The sequence below is a fragment of the Diceros bicornis genome, chromosome X, assembly GCF_020826845.1.
Source record: "Diceros bicornis minor isolate mBicDic1 chromosome X, mDicBic1.mat.cur, whole genome shotgun sequence".
Classification (NCBI taxonomy): Eukaryota; Metazoa; Chordata; class Mammalia; order Perissodactyla; family Rhinocerotidae; genus Diceros; species Diceros bicornis.
In genome coordinates, this window is record NC_080781.1 from 122,438,636 (window position 1) to 122,451,780 (window position 13,145).

A 13,145-nucleotide genomic window follows, 5' to 3' on the forward strand; every position below is an offset into this window, starting at 1 on the left:
GACGAGGCCCCAGACTAGCCTCGGACAAATCCTTCACCTCCAGAAGCCCCAGTTCTCTTGTCTGTAATTGTTTTTTATGACCGCCATATCCTATTTATCTCTCGAGGTTGTTGGAAGTACAAAATATGAAAGCATTTGGAAAAGCATGTAAAAGCATGATACAAAAGTAAGATATTGGGATTATTATGATTCTGATGATTGCGATGTTTGTGGCCAGGCCTTTGAAAGGTCTGCTCTTGGGATAACCGTCTGGTCTGGAGAGCCGGCAGGGGCGGGGATGGGGAACAGGTGAGGGAGCTGCTTTGGGAGAATCACACTTCAAAGCAATCCGGACTCGTGGTGTGCTGGCTCAGTTCTCAGCTCCCACACTGACAGGACGGGTGGGGAAGCCAGGCAGGGCCACCTCCCGAACTCCCACCGGCTGCTCAGATGCTGGAGCTCACTAGAGTCAGGGGAGTGCTCCGAAGCGGGAGCGACTACCAGAAATGGAAATCTTTTCAGGGCTCTTCCCTAATGGCTCAATTTACTATCCCCGCAGGGGTCGAAGCCTTTTTGAACTTGCCAAAGAGATCAATTGCGGATCGGGGGAGGGAGGCAAAGGCAGCAGATAGGTGAAATATTATGAAAGGGTGGGGAGGAGTAGGGTGTAGGGTGGCAGGGAGATACACATTTGCTATAATTGGTGTATATATATGTTTTTCGTTTAAGAGTAGTCATTCTAAATATGAATGCATATATAACGTTCTAGGGTCATGAGGATAAGTTACAGTGAAGGCTGATGGGAAAATAGGTCTCTAAAAATTTGTGCCACCATGGATATAGCCCCAACTCAAGTCTTTAATTCCTATCAATTCCTATCAAAAAATTCATTGATCTTCCAAAAAATGCTTTTTGAACCTATTTTTATTTTCCTCTTGTACCGTCTCTCAGGAACCCTGCCTAGAAGTTAACTCCCACCTGTGTAGGATCACTTTTTCTCCCAGTGTTGCCCTGAGATCTCTAGTCCAAGATTGGGGGAACAAACCCAGTCCCCTGCTGCCCCATCTGCCTTGATGATTTGATAGATATGGTGTTTTAAAACAATCAGCAAAATAATTTGCACTGCAGAGTCCTTATTAGGTCTTTTTAATTGGACAGTTGCCTGTATTAACGGAAATCAAAAGCAGCATACAATCGTTCAATCTCCCAGCACTGGAGTGTATCCAACTCTCTTCCTGTTTGGGGTTCCACTTTACTCCTTGTCTGTATGCATGCATACATTTTTACAGAGTTGCAACCACTGCCTTTCTTTGTGGCCCTGGTTATTGGCATCTAGTTTTCCAAGTAACATTGACACACATCTGTTCAAATCAATTGACGTTCCCATCATGACTGACTCATTTGGCGGGAAAAACAAGTTTACATGCCAATTGGAACAAAGAAGCATGGGTATGGGGGAGCAGCAGGGCGAAAGAAATGGTGGGAGAGGGTTATTTCAACTTACAGATCATAAAACATTTTCCAATAACATTTTTAAAGGATGTATAACATTACATTGAGTGATTGATTATATTTTACCCCATGTTGTGGGACACTTGGGTGGTTTTCAATACCTAGTGAGTTAAAAATGCATATAAGTTACACACTTTGAGAGATGATTGTATTTTCTTGAAACAGGAGTCTTCTGTGTTCAGATCCCGGCCAAGAGTGTTGATGTAGTGTTCCTTTGTTGGAAAAAAAGTCAGTACTGCTAACTGGAGATGCTGGAGGCCTTCAAAAAATATTCCTGTGATTAAAATTTTTAAAAAAATTATGTTCAACTCTAGTTTATAAAAGCAACCTGTATATCTTGTCCCACAACTTATAGAAATGTCGAATTTTAAATTTAGAGGAGACTAAGCTTTTCCTAGTTTAAGGGCCACGTCTGTGTAATAAACTTAATACAATGCCTTGTGCACGCAGCTTCCTCACTAACAAGTAACATGTGTTGGGAAAAAAGGAGAAAACAATTGGAAGGTGCCTGCTGGAAGGTGGTAACATTGGATCAATTAATCAGCTGACTCTAAATTGATCCACTTTACACAAGTCTCCCACACATTGATGCACATTTAGCAACGTTGAAAAACAATTTTAAAGAATTCCTTAGAGAGTTGTTCAAGAGAATTTATAGTCTGGAACGAATTGCCATCTTCTTAATTGACACAGAAATGTTTGGCTAAAATATTGCTTTATTCACATTTTTGTCCTTGGAGGAAAATCTAGGCACATTGCAACTCCAATCGTGTGAATAATGGTGCAAGATGAATGTTTTAAGTCAGAAAAGGGCACCACGAATCAAAGGGCTGTGTGGATGCCCTCAATCTAGACGCCTCTTGGGTGCCCTGGGTAAAGGGCCTTTTTGCTTCTGGAAGGCAATGCCCTCTAGTCAGGATCACTTGCTCCCCGCCCTCTGCCCCTCGCGGTCCCCAACCGGCCGGGTCTCTCACCTGGGTCCTGCAGGCGCCCACTGGACGGAGCCGGATGACGCGGGCATGGTCCTCCTGGAGGGCTGGGCGCCGGGTGCCATCGGGCCTCCTGGCTTGAGGGGGACCCATACAGAGCGGGGAGAAAGGGAGAAGGGAAGCTGGTGAGCGGCAGGAGGGCAGTCTCGGTGCCTCCCCGAACCCCAAGGGCAAAGAAAGGCGGCTTCGGGAACCTGTTCGCCGTTCAGGCCTCGGCATTGCGGGCCCGAGGGGCCCTGGGCCGGCCGAGCGGGGCGGGCCCGACTCCGGGGCTACCAGGCCTGGAGGTCGCTGCTGGGGCGGGGGCGCGGCGGCAGGGGAAGCCAGGCCGGCGAAGGCCGCCGGGGCGCGGCGCCCCTGGGACCCAGAGGGTCCCCGGCGGCCGGAAGAGCCCCCCACTGCCCGCGCCGGCCCGGGCGCAAGGGAGTCTGGGAGAGCAGGCGGCTGGAGCCTGACTCCCAGCTCTGGGTACCTGGAACCCTGGGCATCCAAAAAGTGGGACTCTTTGGGAGTCTTCCCGGCCCCCGGGAAGACCAGGCCAAGGCAGCCCGTACAGACAAGAGGGGCTTTTTGTGTTTCGTTTCTTTTAAGATGCCACAAAGCGTGGAAAAGAGTCCACACCTCCCTTTGTCTTTGCCAATAGTCCTTTACCTGCCGATGTGCCAGGTCAAAAAAATCTAAAGCGGTTTTCACAGGAAAAGCGAGACCTCAGCCAGAGTAAAATTAGCCCTCTCTTTTCCAGGCCGGCTGTCAAGCTCCTAACCGACTGGGGACCCCCAGTGAGGGGTGGAGGTGGCTTTAGAGGTCGACAGATGCGCAGCGCTAATTAGCAATAGTGCCCAGAGTCGTGAAGGCACAAGGACCCCTGAGTGGACAGCTCAGGTGCTGCCATTTTCTCAGGAAGTGTCAAGCCAGTTTCCTGCCAGTTTCCAGGCCTCTGGGGTGACAAAGGTGGCCTTGGGGCGGCGCCTCCAGAGTGGAATTCTGGGACCAGATTTTGGGGGATAGTGCAAGAAGCAGCTAGAGACGCAGAGCCTCATTCCAGAGCCACGCCGTCGGGTCCCCGCTCTTCCTGCAGGCCTCAGATCCCGCAGGCCAGCGCCTTCCCGCGCCGCCTGGGATTCACTGGGCTGCAAGGCCCCGCGCCTTGCCCCATCCTTCGCGGCCCGAGCTCGACTGAAGCTCCCCGCGACACAGCTAGGGGGGAGGGAGGAGAGGGTGTCGGGAAGGGCCCAGAAACTTCAGTCTTTCCTGTACTCCAAAGTCCTTTCCACACGCAGGACGTCAGCCCGTTTCCCAGGAACTGCAGAGCGCCTGGGGACTGCCTGCAGCGGGTCACCCTTCCTGCCTCCCCTTACTCCTTTTCCAATATCCCTCCCCTTCCCCATTTAGTTATTGGGGCCTGAAGGTAGTCTGTCTTCCTTTTTGTCGCGTGAGTGGTATTCTAAGTGATCAGGAAGGGATTTTTTTTTTTCAATCGTTTAAATTTTTCCTGGGCAGGGAAAAGGGTGCTAAAATAAAGCATCGTTCACACCTATTACATATTCAAAGACCGGCAAACGTTTGATGGAGGACAGACGCGCTAGGCCCGGCTCTCGATGCTCCAGGGCAGACACTGCAGGCGCTGGACAACGACTTACCTGGAGGCTGGGCCCGTGCGGGAGTCCCAGCCTTGCCCGGGCAGCAGGAACAATACTCCAGAGCACCGATCGCCCGCTGCAGTACTGTTCCCGCTGCTAGGGCACGGCTGAGTGCGGGGCGCCGCGTCCCTCCTCGGCGCGCACCGCCTGCGCGCGGCCCCTGACCGCCCCAAGCCCCCGCCGAGCAGTGGCGCCCTCCCCCGACTACGGCCATGCCTCGTGGGCGAGGAAGGGCACACAGAGAAGAGAGAAACCGAAGCCCCCGCGCACCTACCTGCTCCTGAGCTGGCCTTGGGAGCGGGCGCCTCGCAGGAACACAAGTCCAGCAGAACCCCACCTTCCAACTTTCCCGCGAGGGGGTATAGCAGCGCCTCACGTTTTGAACCGTTTAAAGCACTTCAAAACATGAATTGCTGCTGCATCCCCTCGGAGTCAACGAAGGGGGATCGCTCCGGGGTACCTGCAGGTGGAGAAAGACACGGTGACTGGAAGGAAGCCTGGCCCCGCCCCGCCCCGCCCAATGGCGATGAGTAACGTAAAATGGATGAGAGACATATCATTCCAAATCGACGTACTTTTCAGAACTTCATTTAATTTCCAGCATCGGCAGGTGGAGAGAAGGGTGTGGCTCTTGATTTTTACCCCAGAGGATGAATCTTGGCAAAGCGTAGTGGTGAAAAGCAGAGGGGTGGGAGATACGAATTAGGGTGGGAAAGAATCTTACCTCTGAAAGTAATAATAAGATAAAATAAATTAAGGCAGTGTGGCAACATCTAGATCACTCTTGCCAGCTTCAAAATCTTAGTGAAATTTCTTCCTGCTGCATATTATAAATCGTAAGTCTCATTCAATGTCCCCATTTAAAAAAAACTTTTCCTTTATTGACTTAAAGGAGATCACCAACACATCTCTGGCAGCTTTAGCTGATTCTAACATATAAGATAGCTGAGAAATACAGATCCGTCCCTGCGAGCATCAGATGATTTCTTTAACTCGCCAGTGCTTCATTCTTACAGCAAAACCCTGCTTTGAGTTCTTTTTAAAATTATCAAAGAATGAGAGATAACTGTCCCTAGATGAAATATCTGGATGTTCACATATGTAACTGGTTATTCAAACTTATTTATAAATAATTTATGCCTTTCAATGTCACCAATCAAAACATAAATCAAAAAGTTGAAATACTTGATGTCAAATCACTCCTTCCTGTCTCAAGCAGCTCCACAGAAACTCTTTCACATCCTGAAATGGCCGGCACTGTGCATACTCCTTAATGATTAACTCATTAGATACCACTTTTCCCTTTTTAAAATGGACACACACTGGCAATAAGTTTCAGGCATCCCCTTCCACTATTTAAACGAAATATTCAATTAGGCATAAAAGAAACTACCCTGTAACCCTCAGTCACAAACCTAAAGGTTAAAACAAGAAAACCAGCACAAAACTCGAATGGTTTTGAAGGTTAAAATGCATTTCAACACAAGTAATAGACACGAAGTATTCAAGTATGCTAAGTGTTTTGGTTCACTTAAAAATTATGTAGGTTTTTCAAAACCAGTAAAATGGATGTTGTGTATTTATTAGTTAATAAAATGTGCAGAGTATTTAATGAGACTAAGCACAAAATTCATAACAGCAGACTGAGTTCCAGTGTTACCAAATACTCTATTTATGTCATGGTAAACAAAGTTATTAATAATGAAAATCCCAATACCTACATTCGGACATACAATTAAGGGTCTCTAAATTCCATCTTGTTCTGGCTATGCTATTTACAAACAACTTTTACATTGACTTTTGGGATTAGTGGAGAAAAACGTCCTTCGTTGCCCTTAAAAAGAAAAAAAAACATGTTAAGCAAATGCACAGTTATACTTTAAAACTCCACAACCTTCTCCCAATGAGATATTTATGTTCCACACAAATTTGTGAACCATAACATCAGATGTTAAAGTCACCTCTAATTTAACGTTTCCTTAGTTGACTACTTAGAAAAACAATAGTTCATTCGAAATAGCAATCGTGTCAAAGGCGAAGGTCCCTTCCAGATTGCTCTGCAAACTCGCTGGAATCGAATTCATTTGTACCTTTCACTTAATCCCCCCTTCTTCTCTCCCAGTGACAGTAACAACGACTTACATTCCGAAAAAGCCACCTCGCTCCCCTAGTTTACGGATTTCCCCTTAGACTGAAATTTACTTACGAAAAGAGATTACAAAGAGGCGTCTTGTCACTTCAGGAGAGGGTCAGTCGCTGATACAAAAGACAAAGAATCGATGCTTTAGACTTGCTCATAGCCCCACCCCCCCTTCTGAATTGAACTGTTTGGCCAAATCATTTAAGAGCCAAAGAATACGCCTCTTCCTCTGTTCACATTTTACAACGTTTTGTCTTAATTTTGCAGATGCCTTCTTCCCCACACCCCAAACACACCATGTACCTTCCCTCGGCGCATTCGTGCCAAACTTTCCCAATGTCAAGATTCCTACAGGGAAAACTAAAGAACCTTGAAAGTTTTAATTGGGAAAAAGACAATGCAAAGTTAATCACATTTATTTCCAAGGCATATTTTACTGCTTGCAAATAAGAGCCATGAAAAGTCCATTTACAGTTTGTCAAAACCAGTCGCTCCCGACCCTGGCGAGGCTGACAGTCGGTCACTGCCCCTTACTCAGTTTTCTCTCTCCGCCCCTCCCTGTTAGCTTTTTTCGGCCCGTTTCCTAAGAATTTTCCCGGCCGCACTCCTGTGCTAAACACTTTCAAGGTCTGTTTCGCCCGCACCCCGGCCCCCAAACGTGCTTCCCAATCCCAAAGCCACACAGAACTTTCTCAGCACTGTCACCAGATTCTTTTCAGTCTGCTGTAACCAACGTTACTATCGGGAAAAACGCCAGCCAACAAGTCCCTTTTAAAAAAATCGCATGTCACCTCTCGCTCCACTCGAAAATGGCGCCGAAATCGAAGAACTTCTTAAATTTCATTGTCAGCTTTTTGCAAAGGTTTCTGGGATTTTCCTGCGAAGCTGTTTCGCCGAGACTGAAAGCTAGCGAACGAGCAAGCAAGCAAAAGAGAAGGAGGAAGGAAGGGGGGCGGAGAGGCGCGGACAGACAGCGAGAGAGCGGGCCCGGGCGGGGAGCGGGGCTGGGACTTGGGAGACGGCGAAGTCGCGGGGCGCGAGGGGCCGGGCACCAGCCACAGGGACCGAGAACTGGGCGCGGAGGGCCGGGAGCCGGGGTGGCGGCGCGGAGGGTGCGCTCTTGCGCTGGCTGCAGCCGAAGCTCGGAGAGCGGCGTGGCGGAGGCGGAGCGGAGCGAGGGGTCGGAGCTGTGCGCACCCGGGAAGGCGAGCGGGGCAGCCAGTGGAGAGCCTCCCGGAGCGGCCCTAGAAAAAGCCGGCTCCGGGGGCGTGGCCACGCGGTGCTCACGCTCCCCCCCCCCTTACCCGCGCTTCTCCGGGGGCGGAAGGGGGGAGGGGAGGAAAGGAGCGGTAGGGAAGGGGGGGTGTGCAGGCGCTCGACGCCACAGCCTAGGTCTGCAGCCGGGAAGGGCCGAGAAGGGCACTGGGCGCCCAGAATAGTCCATACAGAGCCGGATAGCGAGGGTTCACGGAGAAAAAAGAGAGAATGGAAAATGGCAAAGCCAAGGGCACAAGGTAGCGCAGCGCGCACCCAGAGACCCACACGACGAACGCCACCCCACGCCCACCGGTCCCCTCGCGGTGCCCTCTGAGCTGCCGGGAGGGAGCAAGGTGGCTGAGCAAAGCCCCTTGCGCTCTGCTTCCTGGGGCGCCTGAAATGGTTTGGGGAGGAGACAGGGAGCCTCAGACCGCGTGAGTGTAGCGCTCTCCCCACGCGTTTGGGTCCAGACTCGTCGGGACTCCCCTGCCCTCGCCGCCTTGCCAGGATCTCAAGGAGAGAGACCCCTGGGACGAGGCGAGCCCCGTACGTGCTGGCCGTCCACTTTGGGGGACATAGCGCGGAGGGAGAGAACAATTGTCTACACATGTCTCAGTCCAAGAAGGGAAACTGATGTTAAGACTGAAATGGGGAAACAGGAGGGAAACGAGCCCTTCTTCTGGATGCTAGAGGCTCTTAGGGACGAAGAGTTAATTTTCTTATGTGTGAGAATGGTACTGAAGGTAAGTGGAATGTCTTTGGACTTAGAAGATGCATGCTGAAGTGTAGAGGTGAAATGTCACCATGTCTGCAATTTTCAAATGATGCAGCGAACACAGGCACACATTCTGAGAGCGAGCGAGAGAGGAAGCAAGTGTTGCAATATGTTAACAGTTGTTACATCCAGGTCGGGGGGTAAACGGACGTTCGTTGTACTATTCCATCAACTTTCCTGTACATTTGCAAAATGTCATAATAAAAATTTTGCGAGAAACCTTTTATAAAATAGCGCCTGAACGCTAAGAAAATGAGCGCTGCCTTCTTTTTCTTTCCCTGTCCCGGGTGGGACAAATTTGCGAGCAAGCAGGGTTCAAATCCAGCGGGTTCTGGACAGGAAGAGCAATGGGTAGCGCTGGCCTGCAGCGGCCACAGCCCTGGGCACGGGACGCGGGCCAGGAGGGGCCCCGGGGATCTCGGGGCAGGTGGGCAGCCAGGCGCACAGCGCTGCGGAGCTGCCGAGCGCGCTCGCCCGGGGAGGGGGCTTCCCTGGCGGCTCTCAGCCACCCAGGGTCTGACTCAGACTTGGTCTGCTCAGCCGTGCCGGCCGCCTGCGCCGCGGACGAGCGAGGAAACCGGTGGGCCGCGGGGAGCTGAGCCGCGCGCCTGACGCCGCCGCTGCGGCCTGTGTCCCCCGCGCTCCCCGAGGGTGGCTGTCGCGGCCTGCGCCCTGCGCCCGGCGCGCGGGGTAGTGGAGAACCGCGGGCGGGGGCTGGAAAAAAAATCAGGTGTCGAAAGAAAATAGCAACAGTGACACACACACGAAATCAGTATACAAAAATAAAACCACGGATTCCACCATACTCGGTGCTCGAGTTTCTTGAGCCACTTAACTCGCGCATGCATTTTGCTGTGATGTTTCTGTAGATCTGGTGTAAAACCTTAATTTCTTTTCAAGGGCGATCTCGCAGACCCAAGGCGTTGCAAGTGCTGCGTGGCCTTTCACTGGCGTCTGCTGCTTTTTTGGAGGTGAGGGGGAGGGAGAGTAGAGTCTTCCAGGGTCTGCAAAGCTGGTTTAAGAAATTAACCAAAAAGATTTTACAGACTAAGATTTGATTTTCAGGAAAGATTTTAAAACTGCAGTGACTTGTCTGGCTTTGGTGGGAGCTAAAAACTTATTACTAAACTACAATTTCCCTATTAAAGTCTTCAAAACTCTTCGTGGACAGGGCTGAAAGTTTGCCAGGCTGTCAGACGTGACTGAACAAGCTTCTAAACCCTCAGATAGATCATTTATAAAGCTCCAGTGTCCTTGGCGTGAAAGACTTTTCTGGGTAAATTTGCTTGGGTTGATCTAACTGCCTGTAAGCCTTCATTGCCCTACCTAGATTAGTAGAAGGGCAGAAGATTCCAGCACTATAAGATAAAAGTCGAGTTTGTGGCACGTCCTCTAAAGAAAAATTGCAACAGCTTTCTTTATTAAACTCTGTTTGCTCCATCAGCAAATTAGAGAGCCAGTTGAATATTGATGAATTCTTTGAGGATGAGTAATATGGCTACAGGCCGCAGAAAGTGAGGGAGGGCAGGCTTAAGTATTTACTCAAGTGAACAATCCTCAAATATTTTTCAAAAATGATGTCTCAAGGATTTTCTTAGGACCTCTGAAGTAAACCCTGATTCTGCAAATGGCTTCTCATTTTAGTAGGCCCTTCCCAACTTGACCGAACCCAGCCACACCTCACCTCACTAGTGGGGATGTCAGGGAGGCCCTCCAACTGCTAGTCAGGCGGCTTCTCACTGGGCAACAAGGAACCCCCAAAACGAAATTGTTTTTTGTCACTTCTAAAATACTATTTCCAAGTGGGTATTTTCAGGAAAACAGCACATATTTCTTCTTCCTATTTTCTTCCACGAAACATTCAGAAATTACCTTGATAAGAAATAATTATGGTCAGCCGAGGGAGGAGAGTTTAGCAATAGCTTTGAAGGATCTGAAGGCGCAGCTGAGAAAAATAAATTAGCTCTAGACCGGAGATATTCAGCAAGGAAGTTATGCGTGACAAGGTATTTCGAATAATTTTTGGAACGTGTTTTCTGAAAAGCAGTTGTGAGTGAATCTTTGGAAATAGATACTAGGGAAACGAGTTGAACTGAAGATTCTTTTTTAAATTGTAAAGACAATTTCTAGAACTCAGCATTTTTATTTTAAAGAGAAATGCCTTTTATGATTATGTTTTTCATGAAGGCCTTGCATTAGGGAAACAAGACTTTCCTTATGTTGTAAATATCCAGAAGTCTTCAGAGAGATAAAATCAGGATAGAGTTACAGATTTAACAGAAAGAAAACAACTGAAATCGTGTTATGAAGCTTCTAGTGTGTTACTTGTAAAGGCTTTTTTCAGGATTCAAGCAAAGGCTAGTAGTGAGCAGTAATAACAGAATAATGCTTGCCCCACTGTCAGATTAAACAAAAAAGATAGTGCCCTTTGGTAATTTTTATTTGACTTTATGAAATTAGTTATGATAAAAAAATAGTTTTTTGCAAATCTTAGAACTTTGGGAAAAAATTTCAAATCTTAACTTCTCCCACTCCCATGATCTCACCGGGGGGAAAAAGTAGAATGAATTTGTAAATTTTTCCTTTCTGCCAAAGAGGAGCTTAGTAAGTCCTTGATGGCTGTTGCTTTTGATTTCAAGGACCCTTTTCCGTCCTCAAAGACGCAGAATCACTGCCTTCAACGCTACTGGGATTTCTTCTTTAAACACGGCATGTTTTTCTTGTTGGGTGTGTACTATTATTGTCTTAATTATTCCTGGATTTTTGCCCGTTAAATCAAAGACTGTCAGATTACAGAAATGATCAGAACTTTGCGCAAAGGAAGGCTACAAAGAAGGGGCTTAGGGCGGCCCCAGTCTCTACGCTGTGTGATCCTACAGTGTCACTGTCCTGTAAGCTAGCATGACTCCCTGGCCTTTGCAGAGTGTGAACTGACAGAGCAAAGTGTAATGACAGGGGCGTGGAGACGGAAAACTCATCTCCAAGTGTAGTCCTAGGCTAGACTGGTCACTTGTTTTCACCATAAACATTATGGTCCTCAGTTTCTAACCTTACACACCTAGCACTTTCCTTGAGTCTTACTTAATTATGAAAAAGAGAGAAGGAAAAAAAACCCAGTATAGATCAATGTCAACATGGCAAACGTAATCGTGTTCAGGGAGGCTGAAGTGCATTTGGACACTTGTTTGCTCCGTTTATATCAAAAATTAAAAAAAAAAAAAGGCCCAAAGTGACCAGCACCCGGGAGGTCCTATAAAATGCAGAGAGCTCTGCCAAGTCTGAATGACATCACTTTTAGGATCTTGCTATGTAAAGGGAAAATGCTCCTGGGGGCAAATAATATCTTGCTGGGTGGAGGGAGGAGGAGGGACTAGGAAATTGAAGGGTGCTGAGGGGTGCTATCTTCGTCTAAAACCAAGATGTGTTTTCCAAACTATGCAATGCTTTGTGGAAATAGGGAAGGAAGGAAAGTCAATATGCATAAGTGAAGCATTTACATTAAAGCTGTGAACACCGAACTATCCAGAACTCACTTGAAGCTCTCCTTCTTGTCCCCATAACATAACTGTTTGCATTGTTAAAACTGAGACTTAGTAGGTGGAGTTTCTAGGCCTGGTGGAAAATGTCATTTCTTTTACCTCATGTCTTTTAAAATAATTCTTGGGTCTAAAATCAGGTGGGATTTTGGAGTAGCTAATGATCAGAGTGAGCCCCATCCTTTGGCAGGAAATGGAGATGGAGATCTGGACCCAGTTTTCAATTTTAGCATTTGCCCTAAACCCGGGGCTCAGCTGCTTCTTTAGCTCAGAGTCCCCAGGAAATGCTGGGGTCACAGGCAGGGACAGTGAAAACAAGAGTGAGGTGGTGGGTGAGGGCGAGGTCAAAACAGAGGAAGAAAGAAGCAGAAAGAAGAAAAGAAAACTAAGTCTTTCCTCTCCATTCCTATTATCTGTCTTCTCTTCGAACCTTCCATTTGCCACCACCAGGTCATTAAGGTAAGCTTCTCAGGCTCTCCATTGATCTCCCAGCTGAGTTTTGCTCCTCTCTCAGTGGTCCCCTGAGTTCGCTCTGAAAACACAATTCTGATCATGTTGATCTTTGGCACAAAAATTACACAACTGAAAGCTGAACTTTTGAGTGTGGCATTCAAAACCCTCTCCAACTTGGCTCTAATCTGCCTTTCCACCCTCCAGCCGCACCTTCTTCATGCTTCCATGCAGGAGATGTTTGTTACTCCCATTTCCTCATCCCTGAAGGCCCAGCTCAAAAGCCACCTCCTCCTTGAAGCCTTCACAGATGACCTCAGAGTTGGAGTTAACTGCCTCTGTCCTGTCCCATCACAGCACTTTAATACAGCTGGTTTTTCGGAGTCTCTTCCTAGCAGACAGTAAGCTCCTACAGGGTAGGGACGTGTCTGTCTACGGGTATCTTCTCAGCACTTTGCACAATAACCTGCATCAGTTGGTGTCCATATTTGTCAAAGAAATGTGTACCTGAGAAGGAAAAAGAGGAAATGGAGGGAGTGAGAAGAAGGTGTTGTGTTGGTGGGAAAGATTTTGGCCAATATCCTCAACAGTTGCCTTGGGTGCCCTTTGGTGCCCTTGGTGCCGAGGGTGGTCGAACTTGGAGCTAACATGGTCGCTTAAAAGAAGTCGGTCTGTGACTGACATTTGAAACACATCCCCTTTTAAATTAGCTACTCAGTGCTATAAACCCTCCCCTGAAAAACTATCACTTAAGTTTCAAGCCAGTCCTTGAAGCGAATGTGGAATTTGTGTGGAATGGGAGAAACAGTGTGTTTAGAGACCTGGAGGTAGAGAAGAGCTGAAAGGAGATAGACCTGCCTGGACAGA

General features: G+C 48.2%; 1 protein-coding gene across 1 annotated transcript; it reads right to left on the reverse strand.

The window, feature by feature from the left end:
* Positions 1 to 504: 504 nt before the first annotated feature.
* On the reverse strand, positions 505 to 4,334 carry LOC131400369 (uncharacterized). Its single transcript, XM_058535119.1, has 3 exons — positions 4,121 to 4,334; positions 2,466 to 3,187; positions 505 to 1,765 (listed from the first exon to the last, which is right to left on the reverse strand). The coding sequence occupies exons 1-3, from the start codon at positions 4,332 to 4,334 to the stop codon at positions 1,730 to 1,732; spliced, it is 972 nt and encodes a 323-aa protein (XP_058391102.1). The 3' UTR covers positions 505 to 1,729.
* Positions 4,335 to 13,145: the final 8,811 nt, after the last annotated feature.